We start from the raw sequence: 17164 nt of genomic DNA, 5'->3' as shown, positions 1-17164 counted from the left end.
CTCAGTATATAAGTATTACAGTCATCTCCCTTCCCCTGAATCACTTTTCTTTACTACTTTTTCAGTAAGAGTTTCTTTTGTAGTGGATGTGTTGATGCCTATGTGAATGGGTAGGTGAAGTAATTGATATTTAAGCATACATGCCATTACATTAATGAAGGTCCTTGATAGAAGACAAATGATAAGATGAATTGGGACAGATGTCTTATACTTTACATGAAGTGCTGAGCAGCAGGTAGGCACATACAATGTTACTTCGACTGCTGCTAAAAACTAAATGAAATGGTTATCTATCACAGTCACACAGTATTTTTTATTAAGCTGTTGACTTCTCTATCTTCCAGACTAAATGATATAATTCATAGATACATAACAGGAAGAGAATATGGCTCTGTCTGTTAAAATGTTTATGGGCTGAAGAAGAAGAGAAATTTACTAGCTTAGCATGCATCATTTGTGTTTCCTCTCAGCTAGTCTCTCATGCAGCATTTCATCTTTAATGTGACTGATTGTTTGACCTTCAGCCATTGTTTATCACATTTTTCATTTACTTATTTGCGTACGATGCACTTAGTTTGTTACATATTTAACATACATATTTTGCGTTGGCGTTGCTGTTACACAGATTCTACACATACTTATTTATAAAACATTTTCATTGATATAACTGAGATTCCACTTCCTTTTCAGGAATTTTCTGTCACTGATGTTGAGGGATTAATTGGGATTAAAACGCTTGACATGCATAACAACTGCTTGAGTTCACTACCTGAAAATATTCATTTGATGTGTCAGGTAGTAAGATTCGATTTTAGAGGAAACAGACTAGAAAAGTAAGTTTGATTTTTTATTTATTTTTACTACCATGTGTCAATTGTAACATCAAAATTAAAGCAAAGTACTTTTAGAGAAGCAGAAAGTGAGTCACATTTCTTTGCAGGCAACTGACCTGCACCTACATATATAAACAAAGATGATGTGACATACCAAACAAAAGCACTGGCAGGTCGATAGACACACAAACAAACACAAACATACACACAAAATTAAAGCTTTCGCAACCAACGGTTGCTTCTTCAGGAAAGAGGGAAGGAGAGGGAAAGACAAAAGGATGTGGGTTTTAAGGGAGAGGGTAAGGAGTCATTCCAATCCCAGGAGCGGAAAGACTTACCTAAGACTTAGCTAAGTCTTTCCGCCAGCGCTTTTGTTTGGTAAGTCACATCATCTTTGTTTTTAGATATATTTTTCACACGTGGAATGTTTCCCTTTATATATATATATATATATATATATATATACTTACTGTGAAAGACTCTTGCCTATGACAAAACTGTTAAGTTAACTGTTACTGTAATTCTTATTTCATCCCTTGACAGAAATTTACAGAATATGAAGAAAAATTAAACCTTGGCAGAAAATTCTCCACATATGAAGGAAATGTGTAAATTTATCTCTCTGACACAGACATGGGATTATATTAATGAAAATTTGTTTTTCTAGCAATGCTACATGCTGCGTAATGATGTAAGCCAAGTTTCAACTTGATCTGCAGAACATTTTGGTTCATATAGCCTTCTAAATTTCCATGTTTATGTTTACCCAACTAAGAAAAGGTTTTTCCCCAAAGTTGTCATTTGAAAAATACAAGGCTGTCTTACATTCACAGGTAAAGCTTAAGTTGTTGAGGCCAACATTTGTATGTTGTGTAATAGCTGAATCTAGGGGTTGTCTCACTTTTTCAAATTAAGCTTTGGTGGTTGAGATCACATGTAGGTTTAATTTAATGATTGCAAAAGGTTGGGATGGGGTGCATTGACACCAGCATGGCTGAATGTGGGGTGTTGTGTGGCAAATGGGCAGCAACTTTTGCCATGCTGCCAACCATGCATGTTTTGTATGAACATCTACTGCATTTAAACTGCATGTCGCCAAAATCTAAATGGAGCCAAAACTGATCTGACTTAACAAGTAGACAGATACTCGGTGGTAGTATAAATTTGTCGAGGAGAAAAATTAATTCTGACATAAATATGTTTATGCAGAACACACACAATATGTCTTAATAAATGAAACACAAGGTTCAACAATGGCATTTAAGTAACTATTGCTTGACAGCACTGCAGATTTTCAAGGTTGATAACAAATGATGAATTGCACTGTTAGTGGTCATATCTGCTGATTAATCACTAAGGAGTCAAGAGATTGACATATTATTGTTATTCAGTTTGCTCAGTGCTGTAAGAATGGTAAAGTGTAGTGATCCATAATGGATGCAAATCACAGCGTGACTGTTGAGAAATGTGGATCTATGAGTTTGCAGTTCACACAGACAATATGAAGCTACATTATAGGGAGACCAAAAACAACTCTGCTGTATGAAGAAAAGTTGCTGTCACAGAAGTGAATGTTCACAGGTGCTGTCATATGAAGAATACTGTAAATAATAGATGATAAGTTCTGTGCACTACAATTTCAGGGGACCAAATCGGGGAAGGTTTCACAAATTGGAGCTGCATGTTGTATAGTATGTGTGAAATGAATGTAACTAAGGCTTCTCAATTATTTGAGAAATTATCCAAATGAAACCACTGGAGATAAAGAGGAATTTTCCAGTTGCTTGTGTCATGGAATTCAACGCACGTATGAGCTGGTGCGTGACCGATAGAGAGGCTGGGACTTATGCAGAACAAAACTAGCTCTGTGACTTCCCATGGCTTTTGATGAAAAACTGCGTGCATATCAGTGTAATATAAGCTGTCGAAGAAACACTGTGACTGTGTACAGTAGGTAGTGTTAAATTTTGTAGCCAGATCTTAAGATGTTTTTTAGCAATAAAATAAAGAGGGTAGCATAATATTCAAGTTCATCTTATTGTTGGGTAAATACGATTGCCGTTGAGATGTTACTCTCTCAGGGTGGGTCATGTCACAATCTCTCTATAGGTACACTCCTGGAAATTGAAATAAGAACACCGTGAATTCATTGTCCCAGGAAGGGGAAACTTTATTGACACATTCCTGGGATCAGATACATCACATGATCACACTGACAGAACCACAGGCACATAGACACAGGCAACAGAGCATGCACAATGTCGGCACTAGTACAGTGTATATCCACCTTTCGCAGCAATGCAGGCTGCTATTCTCCCATGGAGACGATCGTAGAGATGCTGGATGTAGTCCTGTGGAACGGCTTGCCATGCCATTTCCACCTGGCGCCTCAGTTGGACCAGTGTTCGTGCTGGACGTGCAGACCGCGTGAGACGACGCTTCATCCAGTCCCAAACATGCTCAATGGGGGACAGATCCGGAGATCTTGCTGGCCAGGGTAGTTGACTTACACCTTCTAGAGCACGTTGGGTGGCACGGGATACATGCGGACGTGCATTGTCCTGTTGGAACAGCAAGTTCCCTTGCTGGTCTAGGAATGGTAGAACGATGGGTTCGATGACGGTTTGGATGTACCGTGCACTATTCAGTGTCCCCTCGACGATCACCAGAGGTGTACGGCCAGTGTAGGAGATCGCTCCCCACACCATGATGCCGGGTTTTGGCCCTGTGTGCCTCAGTCGTATGCAGTCCTGATTGTGGCGCTCACCTGCACTGCGCCAAACACGCATACGACCATCATTGGCACCAAGGCAGAAGCGACTCTCATCGCTGAAGACGACACGCCTCCATTCGTCCCTCCATTCACGCCTGTCGCGACACCACTGGAGGCGGGCTGCACGATGTTGGGGTGTGAGCGGAAGACGGCCTAACGGTGTGCGGGACCGTAGCCCAGCTTCATGGAGACGGTTGCGAATGGTCCTCGCCGATACCCCAGGAGCAACAGTGTCCTTAATTTGCTCGGAAGTGGCGGTGCGGTCCCCTACAGCACTGTGTAGGATCCTAAGGTCTTGGCGTGCATCCGTGCGTCGCTGCGGTCCGGTCCCAGGTCGACGGGCACGTGCACCTTCCGCCGACCACTGGCGACAACATCGATGTACTGTGGAGACCTCACGCCCCACGTGTTGAGCAATTTGGCGGTACGTCCACCCGGCCTCCCGCATGCCCACTATACGCCCTCGCTCAAAGTCCGTCAACTGCACATACGGTTCACGTCCATGCTGTCGCGGCATGCTACCAGTGTTAAAGACTGCGATGGAGCTCCGTATGCCACGGCAAACTGGCTGACACTGATGGCGACGGTGCACAAATGCTGCGCAGCTAGCGCCATTCGACGGCCAACACCACGGTTCCTGGTGTGTCCGCTGTGCCGTGCGTGTGATCATTGCTTGTACAGCCCTCTCGCAGTGTCCGGAGCAAGTATGGTGGGTCTGACACACCGGTGTCAATGTGTTCTTTTTTCCATTTCCAGGAGTGTATATTAGAGATCAGAAACTAAAAGACTCTTCTGGCTGAGCATATCTTGCATAATAAGTTCCACTACCTTCTTCACAGAGATCACTTCTAACCACATCTCTGTATATCTGAAGATCAGTAAAATTATTATTTAAGACAGGGTCACTCCACCAAGCAGTCAAATTGTGATCACTGAATAGTAGTAGTGCTTTAGAAAAATTATCATTTGGTGTAATTATTTGAGTTAAGACTAAAGAACTTCTATTCATTTATCCATTACTATGAGAACCAAGGACGACTGTTAACACAATGATTGGTAAGTACTATTGTCTCTGGTAAGTGCATTAAAATTCTCAAATGCAGGAAATTATTGATTATATAATTTATGTTCAATTTGGATACCTCTTGAATAATAAAACTGATGTCAGAGATTAAATGCCACTTTCTTTCAGTGTCATATGGTATGCAGGTTTTTCATTCAGTAAAAATCACCACTCTTTCTGATCTTCACACACATCTCAGTATAAGTAAACTGCAGTCATCAATTTCCAAAATAATTAATTCCTTAACACTTTTCTTTTTAGAAGACACAAAATGTTTTATTTTGGAACACCATACACAGATGACTGTTGCATAAGTATTTCAGTGTACACCTGCCATCAAGTGTGGCTCTTTCAGAACAGCTAACTTCGAACTCTGACATGGGGCAGAAGTTAAAACATTACATTTTCGTTCACGAAACATAATTTCATCGTTAAAAATATAGGCCGTAGCATCTAAGGGAAGTGTCCAGCATCTTGTTCCTGGTCGTGGCTGTTGACGCTCTGATGTCTACGTCCAGTGACTTCAACATTACGGCCCAGGCAGAAGATTTCTTCCTCTGCCGTTTAGCCACTGCACTGTTTATGAAAAATAAGAAACATCAAACACACACATTTGTAGGTTTCAGAACAGAAATTAATGTAATTTATACAAACATTGTCTGTGTTAAGCTGTACTTCATGTGATTATGTTCAGGTGAACACTTGCCTTATGTCATTACTCTACTGACTAATACTTTAAAATGCCCTGTATCATCATGCCCTGTATCATCACACCCTTTTGTGTAAATCTCTTTCAAATGCATAAATGGGAATGTCATTTTGTCATAAAATTATTTGTTATGGATGGGTTATTGTTAGTAGAAATTAATCCCAAGTTGGAGGAGCTTTATCACTCTGGTCTTTCATTTTCAATATTTATGATTCTGGAGGTGGGATGTGGGGGGGGGGGGGGGGGGGGGGGACGCAAATTGGGGCAGGTGTCAGACTGCACAAGTTGTGAAGTTCACTGTTTTTAGAGCCCTCTGGAGCCACGATGTAGTCCTTACACAAATCACATGGCATTCACTTCAGTCTTTTGTGTATTACCCAATGCAATCCCTTCTTTGTGACTAGTGTATCTGGAATAGATATGATATAGAGATAACAAGTAATTGTCCTGAGCAACAACCAATCATTTGAGGAATTTGCTATTGTGTAAGGTCCCTTTGGAACTGTGTTGAAAGCCCTGGAAAAACCACATCTTGCTTACCTTTGAAGTTTTCTGTGAAAAATGAGGGTAACATGTGTTCACTGGCAGCTAGATATGTCTAGTAGATCTTATGTGTAAGTGTCCTTAGTGACAATTCATCAGATAAGGTGAGGGAAGTATAACTAGTCCGATTAGCATAGGTAACATGAAAGCATTCTTGGTGATGAATTATGAGATGTTAAGACATAAATCTCATCAACACAGGTATGAGTACCATGGATACTGCCTGAGAACTTGGGTTGCACAGTGGATAGATAAAGCTGCATCAGTAACATTGCCTCCAACTGCCCTCTGCCCTCAGTGGTGTGCCTGCTGCACCTCAGTTGTCTAAGGCTTACCTAGGTCCACAGGGCTCTTTTATTTCGCTAGCTGCTCGTGGGACCAGGATGGATCCTTTGAAATTTCCCCTTCCTCCTCCCAGTGGAAATTGTGGACCACTGGAAGATACTAACACCAAATCAAACAAGAGGACTTGGTAGTTAGTACTTCAGTTAATAGTAACATAATGCAGGCTAGTTGTCAGAATGTGTTTACAATAGTTAAACAGGAGGGGGGTAGCTTCAATAAAGTTTCACCATTTTATATACAGAACACCATATTATTTACAAAAAGGTTTAGAGGATATTGCGGGAACTTCAAAATCTGTCAAGCGCTTGCAAAATGGGACCCTGTTGGTCGAAATGTCTAGTTCCCAGCAAGTGAAGATCCTCCAGAAATCTCAATGCCTTGGGGACTATAACAAAGGTGTTGTGACTTGCAGGGATTTAGTTGACATTTCCTTAGAAGAACTGAAAACTAAGTGGTCCCGGGAAGGCATTGTGGATGAACAAAACATTATGAAATGGGTCAATGGTGTCTAGCCATATTCTTTTATTCATATACTGAGCAGCACCAAACTTCCAAAGAATGTCAAGGCAGGTTTCCTTCGCTTAAGTGCACAGCCTTATTTCTCAAACCCAACACACTGTTTTAAACACTTAGGGCACACTACTCTTGGTTGTAAGGGGAAGCCACTTGGCAAATGTGGTAAAGCTACCAATGATGGAGTTGGTTCTTCCTCTCCTCCAAAGTGTCTCAACTGCTCTGGGGCTCACTCTGTGTGGAGTAGCGACTGCAGTGTCTTTCTTGAAGAATGGAAGATCCAGGAGATAAAGACACAAAGTGCATCCCATGTGATGAAGCTAAAAAGACATGCAAGACCATGCAGCTGCCCATGTTGACTGCCTCCTTTGCTTCTGTTCTCAAACAGCCAGTCCAGAAAACCAATACAACTACACAAATGTAGGTTGCTAGTGTCAGCAGTATTATCTGTGTTTTTCAATGCACTTGTGCTGCTGCTACAGTTGCTATGAAGCCTGCCCCTCCCCTAGAACTTCAGAAAAGGCTGTGGTTGCTGACATTGTGGAACTCCCTGTCCCTCCAGACATCCGGTCTTGTCCATCATCCAGCACTGCCAATATCATATCTGTGGTTGTGGCTCCAAAGCCTCCTCAGACAAAAAATTCCAAGTCGAATGCGAAGACTCACCCACCGATGGAGACGAGAAGTACACACAGTCTCACGATGTCGATGTCATCCTCTCTGATGTCTCTCTCGAATTTTCTTCAGAGTTTATGGATCTTGATATCAGACTGGGGAAATCATCTCACCCCAAGATTGAGTCTACACCCATTACAGGCTCCCCTCCCCAGCATAAGATCAGGCTGAAAGTGCTACCCCTTTGATAGATAGCTCCCATTATACAGTGGAACTTAATGGGTTCAGAACACGTGGAGGAGCTGAAACTTCTAGCACTTCTGTGCTTGCATTTGCAGGAAACACATTTTAAAGCATCTGATACCCCTATACTGTGGGGCTATATGCTCCATCACAAGGATGACATAACTGGGGAAAGAACCAAGGGAGGGGATGCTGTGTTCATCAATAACACATCTCTGCTCTTGCCCTGACTACTGCCCTTCAAGCAGGTGCCTTTGAAATTCATGTGTGTCACAGGATCACTGTTTGTTCAGTGTACCACCTCAAGATGCAATAGACTCTGAGGCTTTCATAGATCTCCTGGAACCACTCCCCTAACTATTTCTCAACTGGGAGACTTCAGTGCCCATCACGGCTTCTGGGACACAAAGTCTAGTTGTCCTTGGGGTCAGTTTTGCAGAGTCTCATGATGTTTCATGAGCTGTGCATCCTCAATACAGGTCCTCCCACTCATTTGTGTGCTGCCACTGGGTCATTCTCAGCCATCGACCTCTCTTTCTACTCTCCAGCCCTTGCAGACTCTGTCAGTGGGATGTAATTGACTACCTCATGCTAGTGACCACTTCCCACTCCACATCCACCTACTTGATGGAGCATTCCCTGAAGGTACTTGATAGAGTATTCCCTGAAGGGACTGGACACTGTTCAGACAGGCAGCTGTGTTTGAATATTGTGAGAGTGTTGAGGAATGGGTGGCCCACATTACACGAGTAATCCATCATACTGCTGACTTACCTATCTCAATGTCCTCAAGTCATCTTACAAGGCAACCTGTACCTTGGTGGACTGCTGAGTTTCACTCAGCAGTCCTGCTCAGGTGTGTGGCTTTTCAATGGATTAAATACTGCCCAACAGCAGAGAACCTCGCAGCATTTTCGTTCACAAGAGCCAGGGCTCGACGTTTAATCGAGGGGAGCAAGAAAAGGTTATGACAAGTGTTCCTGGACTCCATCAACTGTTCCACTTGTTCTACAAAAGTGTGGGAAGCGATCAAGAGGACGATCAATAGGATTTCTGATAAACACAGCCGTTTACCAATAATTGCACAGCTGAAACAGTGGTATGTCCAAACAAATCCTGAAGACATTGCACACACACTGGCAGAGCATTTTGCAAGATGTGCTGCCAATGCCAGCCAGGATCTGCTGGTCTGAATCTTACAACTACCCTTTCTCCCTGTGGGAGCTGGAATCATCACAGTCTGAGACTCGTGATACTGCACCTTATCACTACCAAATCGGGTATTGCATTCAGTGTTATAGGAAATTCTCCTCTAATGTCTCCTCTTCCCCAACTTGTGGAAAGAGGCCACATTGGACACAATAGTTACTGCAGGATTGCCTTAATGAACTGTGTAGGAAACTCATTGGAGTGAACGGGTAGCTGTCATTTGTTCTGTTTGTTAAAGACCAGGAAACTCTTGAGCCGCTCTCAGTGTGGATTTAGCAGAATTTTGTCTGCTGTCAATGATCTGACACTGCCAGAAGTGGCTATTCAGCAGTCTTTCCTATGTAAACATCAGTGTACCAGTACGTTCTTTGATATTAGTAAGGTGTACGATACTACTTGGAGACACAATATTATCAGCCATCTGCATCAGTGGGACTTTTCTTGATATGATCTTTCCTGTCTCACTGACTTTTTGTTAGCTCCTGAGTTGGCGATATGCTGTCAGATCTTTTTAGCAGGAGAATGGTGTCCCTGAGGGTATGTGTTTTAAGTGTTACGCTCCTTGCCATAGTCATTAACATATCATGTGTACCATACAGAGTCCTATAGAATGCTCTTTATTTGTGGACAATTTTGCTGTTTTCTGTCCCTTCTTCAGTGTTGCAACAGTGACTCTCAGTTGCAACTTACAGTGCAGAGGTTAGATGAGTGTACTGCAAATACCTTTTTTCAGTTTTCTGTAGATAAGTGTATTCTAATAATATGTTTTATTTACATTACTTGCATATGAGCAATACCATTCTGTGTTTTAAAACACAGTGAGGTTACTGAGCCTCATTTTTTACTCTAAATTGCGCTTGTTGCCACACCTGAGGAAATGAAAGCCAGAGTTCTGAAGGCACTGAACATCATGAAGTGCCTTAACCACAGGTCTTGGGGAATCGTGGCTAGGTTCCAGGAGGTCTTCTTATCTGAAGATCATTGATGTTGTCCACTATGAGGGGATTTGGCTGACCATGGATGCTTACAAGACCCCCACCATACCTAGTCTCTGTGCTATGCTGGTGAACTTCCTCTTACAGTCCCGTGACAACTAGCCATGGTGCATCCAGCATGTAAGTTCCTCGCATCTCTGAATTCACCTTCATACCATACTGTTGCTTGTCCACCTCTGGAATGCCTTTTCTCCAACTTTACCCAAGCAACACCACCATTTGGTATCAACGTACAGTGTGTAATGGAGTCAATTGGTGTGGAGCAAGTACAATCCCAAATCCAGGGTTTTAACTGTCTGCCACTGTGATTACTGGAGAGGTCCAGAGTAATTTTAGATTTGATGCAATACAGGAGAGAGATCAATCCTGCATATGTTTTTCATACATTGTTTTGTGACATTTTAAATGAACACGAGACCATGTTGGTTGATGTGTTATTTTCCCTGATTGTGTCCTCAAGGTCTGACTGCTTAGAGACTTTATTGTCTGTAGAATCATATGTGATTTTTCAGGCACTGGAGCAGATAAGGTATGCTTCGAGTGCTAAATTCCTGGTTTGTTCAAATTCTCCGATTGTCCTTCAGTGTATACAATGCTTGTACCCAGGAAAGTTGTCCAGAATATTGGGTACACCCTCCTTCATCTACAGCAGCTGGGAAAGCAGATATCTTTCTGCTGGGTATGATGGCACACGGGTATTGCAGGGAATGAAATGGCGGATGTAGCAGCCAAGGAGGAGTGTCATGATTCTCAGTTGTTATAGTGTGCCACCTCTCTTCATGCTCTCAGAGTATAAGCTGCATCTCGTAAAGCCTACTGCAGGACTATGGAGTACCTCCTTCCAGCAACAAAGATATGGTGAGGTCCTCCTCGCACATCTTTGCCTAGGCTACAGTTCCCTGATGTGTGGCTTCTTACTCTGGCGAGAGGACCCTCCAGTGTTTGGTGCTTGCAGCATACAGACCACTGTGTGCCAAATTTTCCTAGATTGTGTTTTATTTTTGGTCAAGATGGCAGTGGCCGTTTTGCCAGCAAATCTGTCATTTGTTTTAAGTGACTTTCAGATGAATGTGGTGCAGCTTTTAAGATTTTGTGATGTATCCAACTTGTTTCCAAAAATTTTAGGAAGATGCATTTAATGTGTTAACAGGGTGAATGGCTCACCCATGTTTTTTTTGTAAGTGGTCAGACAGTTACATTTCCCTTTGTCTTTCTTTTGAAGCATTTTTTCCCCCAGCTTAGTTTCTCAGGCAGTGTGTGAAGGAGGTTCTGGTTACCAATGGGCTACTTGACTGCTGACAGACAAATGACACTCTTTTGGTAATCCTTCCTGTAACGCTACTTCAGTATCACTGCAGACTGAACACAGGTACAGACTGTTTTGAAACCAAATGTGCTACGTGTAATGCTGTGAACTTGACAGTTTGGGACATTTTACTTTATTGAAAAAGACTTTTGTACCTTTATCATAATCAGTTGTAATTCGTTTGCATTAGCGCAGTGCATACTAAATAACATTTTTTTGTTAGTTTATTGAACACAACAGAAAAACACAAGATATAAAAGAATTGGCAGCATTATAGTCTCCTATATTATCCAAAACAATCTGAAAGTGTTTGGATAGTTTTTCGAATTTGTCTTGAGGCAATATGTTGTTAGTACTTCATCTCCTTGCATATATAGTTATGTTAACAGACAGTAAAGCTGTGCTGTTTAGCATAGGGATGAGACAATTAGCCTTGCCAGTTCTGTCACTAATTGTATGTAAATTCCTCCCACTTTTGGTCCCAAACAGTGTGAGCTTTTATTATGTTTTTGGTTTGCTAGCTGCCTATTATAGTAACCAGAACCATGTTGAAACTAGACTCAAATTTAATCAATGTTTTAAGCAACGTAAGCAAATGTATGCAGCGTGGGCTGTGACTTTAAAGCAGAATGTGGGTTACCTGAGTCGTGTGATTTTAGGAGTGTGTGGTGTCTGTTTATTTGGTTTGTGTGTATGCAGAAGACAATAGAAATTCTAGTAGTTTCACAAATAAAGTAAACACAGCAAAGCAAAAACATGGGAAAGCAGGGAGGCTGTGTGTGTGTGTGTGTGTGTGTGTGTGTGTGTGTGTGTGTGTGTGTGTGTGTGTGTGTGTGTTTTTGTGTGTGTGTGTGTGTGTGTGTGTGTGTGTGTGTGTGATAATATTAAGCCAGGTAGGAACTGTGATCTTCGATAGCAAATGGAAGAAAGAGTTATGGAGAGAAGCAGTGTTCATATCCACATATTGAATCAGTAGAAGCCCAACTATCAGTCAGAGTATTGACTTGCAGGGATTACCAAAAGTCAAAAGAATTCCAAGATACCCACAAAAAGAAAAAAGATAATACTATTCATCTAAATGTGTATTGTAATGTTGATTAGGCATAAGGCTTAGAGACTGGAAGAGTATAAGTGCATACATTGTTCTGTATAATGATGGTCCTGTTAGTTGGTGTTTCAAGAAACAAAGTGTAGTAGCTACATCATCAACTGTAACAGAATACATAGCACCAGCAGAATGTACCAGAAAAAAAGAGCATCAAGATAATATACAAGAACAATCAAGAAGAGAAGACCATTCTTCATGTAGACAACCAAAGTGCTGTCCGAATTATCAGATCTGGACAATTAGACGAAGCAAACATTTAGCCGTGATGTTGCACTGTGTCAGTGAGCAGTATAGATAAGGTTTGCATGAGATAAAGTTCTGTAGCACAGGGCAGTAGTTGTCAGACATATTTACCGAACCTTTTCAACAGTCAAAGTTTGAGTAATTTAGAAATGCTGTTGTGAAACATATACTATAACTACCACTGTTGAATAATTAAAAATAAGTTAGATATATTAAAAACAAACATTGTATTTTAAGTGGAGGATGTTGGAAAGTTGGTAAAACAGTTTCCTGCATGTTCCCAAAGGTTGGTAAATAAACTTTCCTGTAGACAAAAGGGGACATGATCTGTGGTTATGTTTAGTGATTTTGCTGTTTCCTCTACATTTACTGCTCTCACGTCAAATGAAAAAAAGTTATTTCTGTGGCTGGGAGCTATCATGTGAATTAAAATACATTCACATAATTACGGAAGGTTAAAATATGTTATTAGTTTCAGAGTTTTATATAATTTCCACCTTTCTGACAGTCAAGCATCAATCGCCTTGCAGAGCAATGAAGTTATTTTTGTCGCTTTGCTAAAGGAATTTGGTTTTTATTTATCTTTTCCGCTGATGCACGTAGTTTGTTTGAAACAAAGTGTTTAATTCCACAATATTGGCTAGTTTCAACTGTTCGCTCCATTTCAGGTGCACGTTTTCATCTTTTAGCACGTATGGCATTATGCCACAATAAAGAACCAAACATGAGACAATACAGTGCTGGTACTCCAAGAAAATTTACATCCCGAAAACCACACTGAAAAGCTTAATATCAGATTGAGGCCTACTTCGTTGGGAATCTGGACATACGCATGTGCAAACGAGAAAAAAACATAAACATTATATGTGAAATCTTAGCTTCTCTTGTAGCTTGTTAAGCTTCGCGACAAATATTTTATGTGAAAACTTTGCTTTTCCTGTAGCAAACTATGTAAATTAATTTAAACCATTAACATTTCCTGTTCGTGTTTTTGCCCTAATTTACAGTGATGCTGCTATTGGCTGACTACATCACGTGTCCTATGTTTTTAATACCCATTGTTATCGGCTTGCGGGATCACATGACATGAGCTATAACTGCTTACAGAAGCGCATCGCAATGTCCATTTCAACTCTTCGGAAAGTAACATGAGGTGTTTAGTGTAATTAGAATTTGTACTTTCATACTACAAAAATATGCAGCGTATTTGTTGCTGCACATCAAAGAACTTTCCAAAACGTTCCCCCCCCCCCCCCCACCTGAGTTTCGTTTTCTAAAGTGTTGGGAAATTCTAAGCCGCTGTATAAAACCATAACCATTCAAATGATTGATAAATTTTACAGTTCCGAGGGAAAGTATACTATCACTTAACACAGAAAAAGTGTATTTTCACCCGGGAGAAAGTGTAGTTTTAACCGAGAGATCCGGGAAAAATCTGGGAATTTTTTTTCCTTGTCCACGTATACACCCTGTCATTTCATCCCCATCAATGCGCAAGTCGCCGAAGTGGCGTCAAATCGAAAGAATTGCAGCTGCCGAATGGTCTACCCAACAGAAGGCCCTAGTCACATGACATTACATCATCATCATCATCATCATCATCATCATCATCATCATCATCTGATTTACTGAGTATATGACAGTATGGTAGCCTGGCAAAGTGATATCAGTAGTTAGAGCAGTAGTTCATGGTCCGTCGCCCTCATTGTTGGTAGATACGCATGAATAGAAGCACTTTGTCAATAGAAGCACTTTGTCAGCCGCTGGTGTGTTCCAGAGTGAACAGAAACTGATACAAAAGTTTCCTCCGCGTTATTGTCAAAGAGTCTCAGTAAAGTTGTTGCAATCAACTTGAGTCCATATTGTGGCCCAAGGCATCAATGATGTTTCTCATGTGCAAACCAGGGCACCTAACAATTGGCTCCTTTGGCTGGTGGGCAATAACAACAACAACAACAACAACAACAAACCCCAGCATGGTCCACACTATTTTGCCAGTGCCCATATCAGAAGCAGCAGACAGGATGCAGGAACTCTTGGTGCAGCTGAAAATTAATGGAACAGTTGTAGAATTCCAATTGATGTGTTTGATTAATGTGGACATGCTCTGGTGCATTGGCTCCCCACATTTGTGCCATCCTCGGCACAGAGTGGTGACTTACAGTGGACATTGGATTCCATTGTGAGATCATACTGTAGTCCAAGTGAAGGATAACAATATCTCTTTGTATATAACCCTCCGGATAGTAAACTCTTGGACAATGGCTATCATTTTTGGAATAGATGGTTTTGCACTATCTGGATTCTGAATTTGAGAGCAAGTGAATCTAGCTTCAGCCGTGATTTGATTCAAAGAACACATATCTGCAATATAAGCAACTGTCTGAACTTACATTAGGCTGTGAAACAGGGTTCCAAGCCAACATATCCTTAAAGCAATCTGCAGTGCTTAAGTTTGGTGGTGTTATTCAGGTTAAAGTGTAACTAATGGGCAACATACATAGTTGGTCTGGCAGGTACCTATTTCCAGTTATCTGTAGGTGATAAGATAAAACAGTTTTTAGTTATAAATACATGATTTAGCCCATATCGTTATAATGGACTGCCATTTGGAGCTACAGTCTCCCCTGAAATGTCAGACACACCTTGAGCAACTTATCCAAAGTACACCCAGTTGTTTCAATTATTTGGATGACTTGCTAATACTGAAGGCACTTGGGAACAGCATGTACAGAATCTACGTACAGTACGTGATCAAAAGTGTCCAGACACACCAAAAACATACGTTTCTCATATTAAGTGCATTGTGTTGCTGCCAGGTACTCCATATCAGTGACCTCGTAGTCATTAGACATCGTGAGACAGCAGAATGAGGTGCTTCGCGGAACTCACACACTTTGAACATGGTCATATAATTGGGTGTCACTTGTGCAATATGTCTGTATGCGAGATTTCCACACTCCTAAACATCCCAAGGTCCACTGATTGCAATGTGAAGGGACATGTACAGCACAAAAGCGTACAGGCCATCCTTGTCTGTTGACTCACAGAGACTGCCGACAGTTGAAGAGGGTTGTAATGTGTAATAGGCAGACATCTATCCAGACCATGACACTGGAATCCCAAAGTGCATCAGGATCCACTGAAAGTACTATGAAGTTAGGTGGGAGGTGAGAAAAGTTGGGTTTCATGGTTGAGCATCTGCTTATAAGCCACACATCACGCCGGTAAATACCAAACAACACCTTACTTGGTGTAACGTGTGTAAACATTGGATGATTGAACAGTGGAGAAACGTTCTGTGGAGTGACAAATCGCAGTACACAATGTGGCTATTCGATGGCAGGGTGTGGGTATGGTGAATGTTATCTGCCAGCTTGTGTAGTTCCAACAGTAAAATTCGGAGGCAGTAGTGTTGTCGTGTGGTCATCTTTTTCTTGGAGAGGGCATGCATCCCTCATTGTTTTGCATGGTACTATCACAGCACAGGCCTACATTGATGTTTTAAGTACCTTCTTGCTTCCCACTGTTGAATAGCAATTTGGGGATTTCGATTGGATCTTTCAACATGATCAAGTACTTGTTCATAATGCATGGCCAGTGGCAGTGTCCTTACACAACAACAACATCCCTGTAATGACTGTCCTGCAGAGAGTCCTGACCTGGATCCTATAAACACCTTTGGGATGTTTTGGAATGCCAACTTCATGCCAGGTCTCACCAACTGACATTGATACCTCTCCTCAATGCAGCACTCCATGAAGAATGGGCTGCCATTCCCCAAGAAACCTTCCAGCACCTGATTAAATGTATGCCTGCAAGAATGGAAGCTGTCCTCAAGGCTAATGGAGGGCCAACACCGTATTGAATTCCAGCATTGCGGATGGAGGGCACCACAAACTTGTAAATCATTTTCAGCCATGTGTCCGGATACTTCTGATCACATAAATATAGTTTATTTGAGCCAGGTGTAAAGGACTTAAGCCATATATTATGTAAAAAAAAAGGGCTCACACCCAAACGGGATCATGTGGATACAATCAGTAACTTACCAGCTCCAAAAACCTCAGAGAAATACTGTCGCTCCCGGGCAAAGTTAATTCCACTACTGGCCATTAATATTGCTACACCAAGAAGAAATGCAGATTATAAATGGGCATTCATTGGACAAATATAGTATACTAGAACTGACATGTGATTACATTTTCACACAATTTGGGTGCATAGATCCTGAGAAATCTGTACCCAGAATTAACACCTCTAGCCGCAATAATGGCCTTGATACGCCTGGGCATTGAGTCAAACAGAGCTTGGATGGAGTGTACAGATACAGCTGCCCATGCAGCTTCAACACGATACCACAGTTCATCAAGAGTAGTGACTGGCATATTGTGACAAGCCAGTTGCTTGGCCACCATTGACCAGGCGTTTTCAATTGGTGAGAGATCTAGAGGATGTGGTGGCCAGGGCAGCAGGCGAACATTATCTGTATCCAGAAAGGCCCGTACAGGACCTGCGACATGCGGTCGTGCATTATCCTGCTGAAATGTAGGGTTTCGCATGGATTGAATAAAGGGTAGAGCCACGGGTCGTAACACATCTGAAATGTAACATCCACTGTTCAAAGTGCCATCAATGAGAACAAAAGGTGACCGAGACGTGTAAC

At 41.7% G+C, this 17164-nt stretch overlaps 1 protein-coding gene across 3 annotated transcripts in view; it reads left to right on the top strand.

Moving 5' to 3' along the window:
- LOC126299467 (leucine-rich repeat-containing protein 40-like) overlaps nt 1-17164 on the top strand; it is a 222958-nt gene that overhangs the window by 145861 nt on the left and 59933 nt on the right. For all 3 annotated transcript variants that reach the window (XM_049991387.1, XM_049991388.1, XM_049991389.1), the window contains one exon: nt 691-833. In XM_049991387.1, coding sequence (XP_049847344.1) covers nt 691-833 — 143 coding nt within the window. The remainder of the gene's footprint in view (nt 1-690; nt 834-17164) is intronic.

Source organism: Schistocerca gregaria, chromosome X, assembly GCF_023897955.1.
Source record: "Schistocerca gregaria isolate iqSchGreg1 chromosome X, iqSchGreg1.2, whole genome shotgun sequence".
In the NCBI taxonomy this organism is placed as follows: domain Eukaryota; kingdom Metazoa; phylum Arthropoda; class Insecta; order Orthoptera; family Acrididae; genus Schistocerca; species Schistocerca gregaria.
Note: the sequence above shows the minus strand (reverse complement) of the source record. Positions and strands in the feature narration are given on the sequence as shown.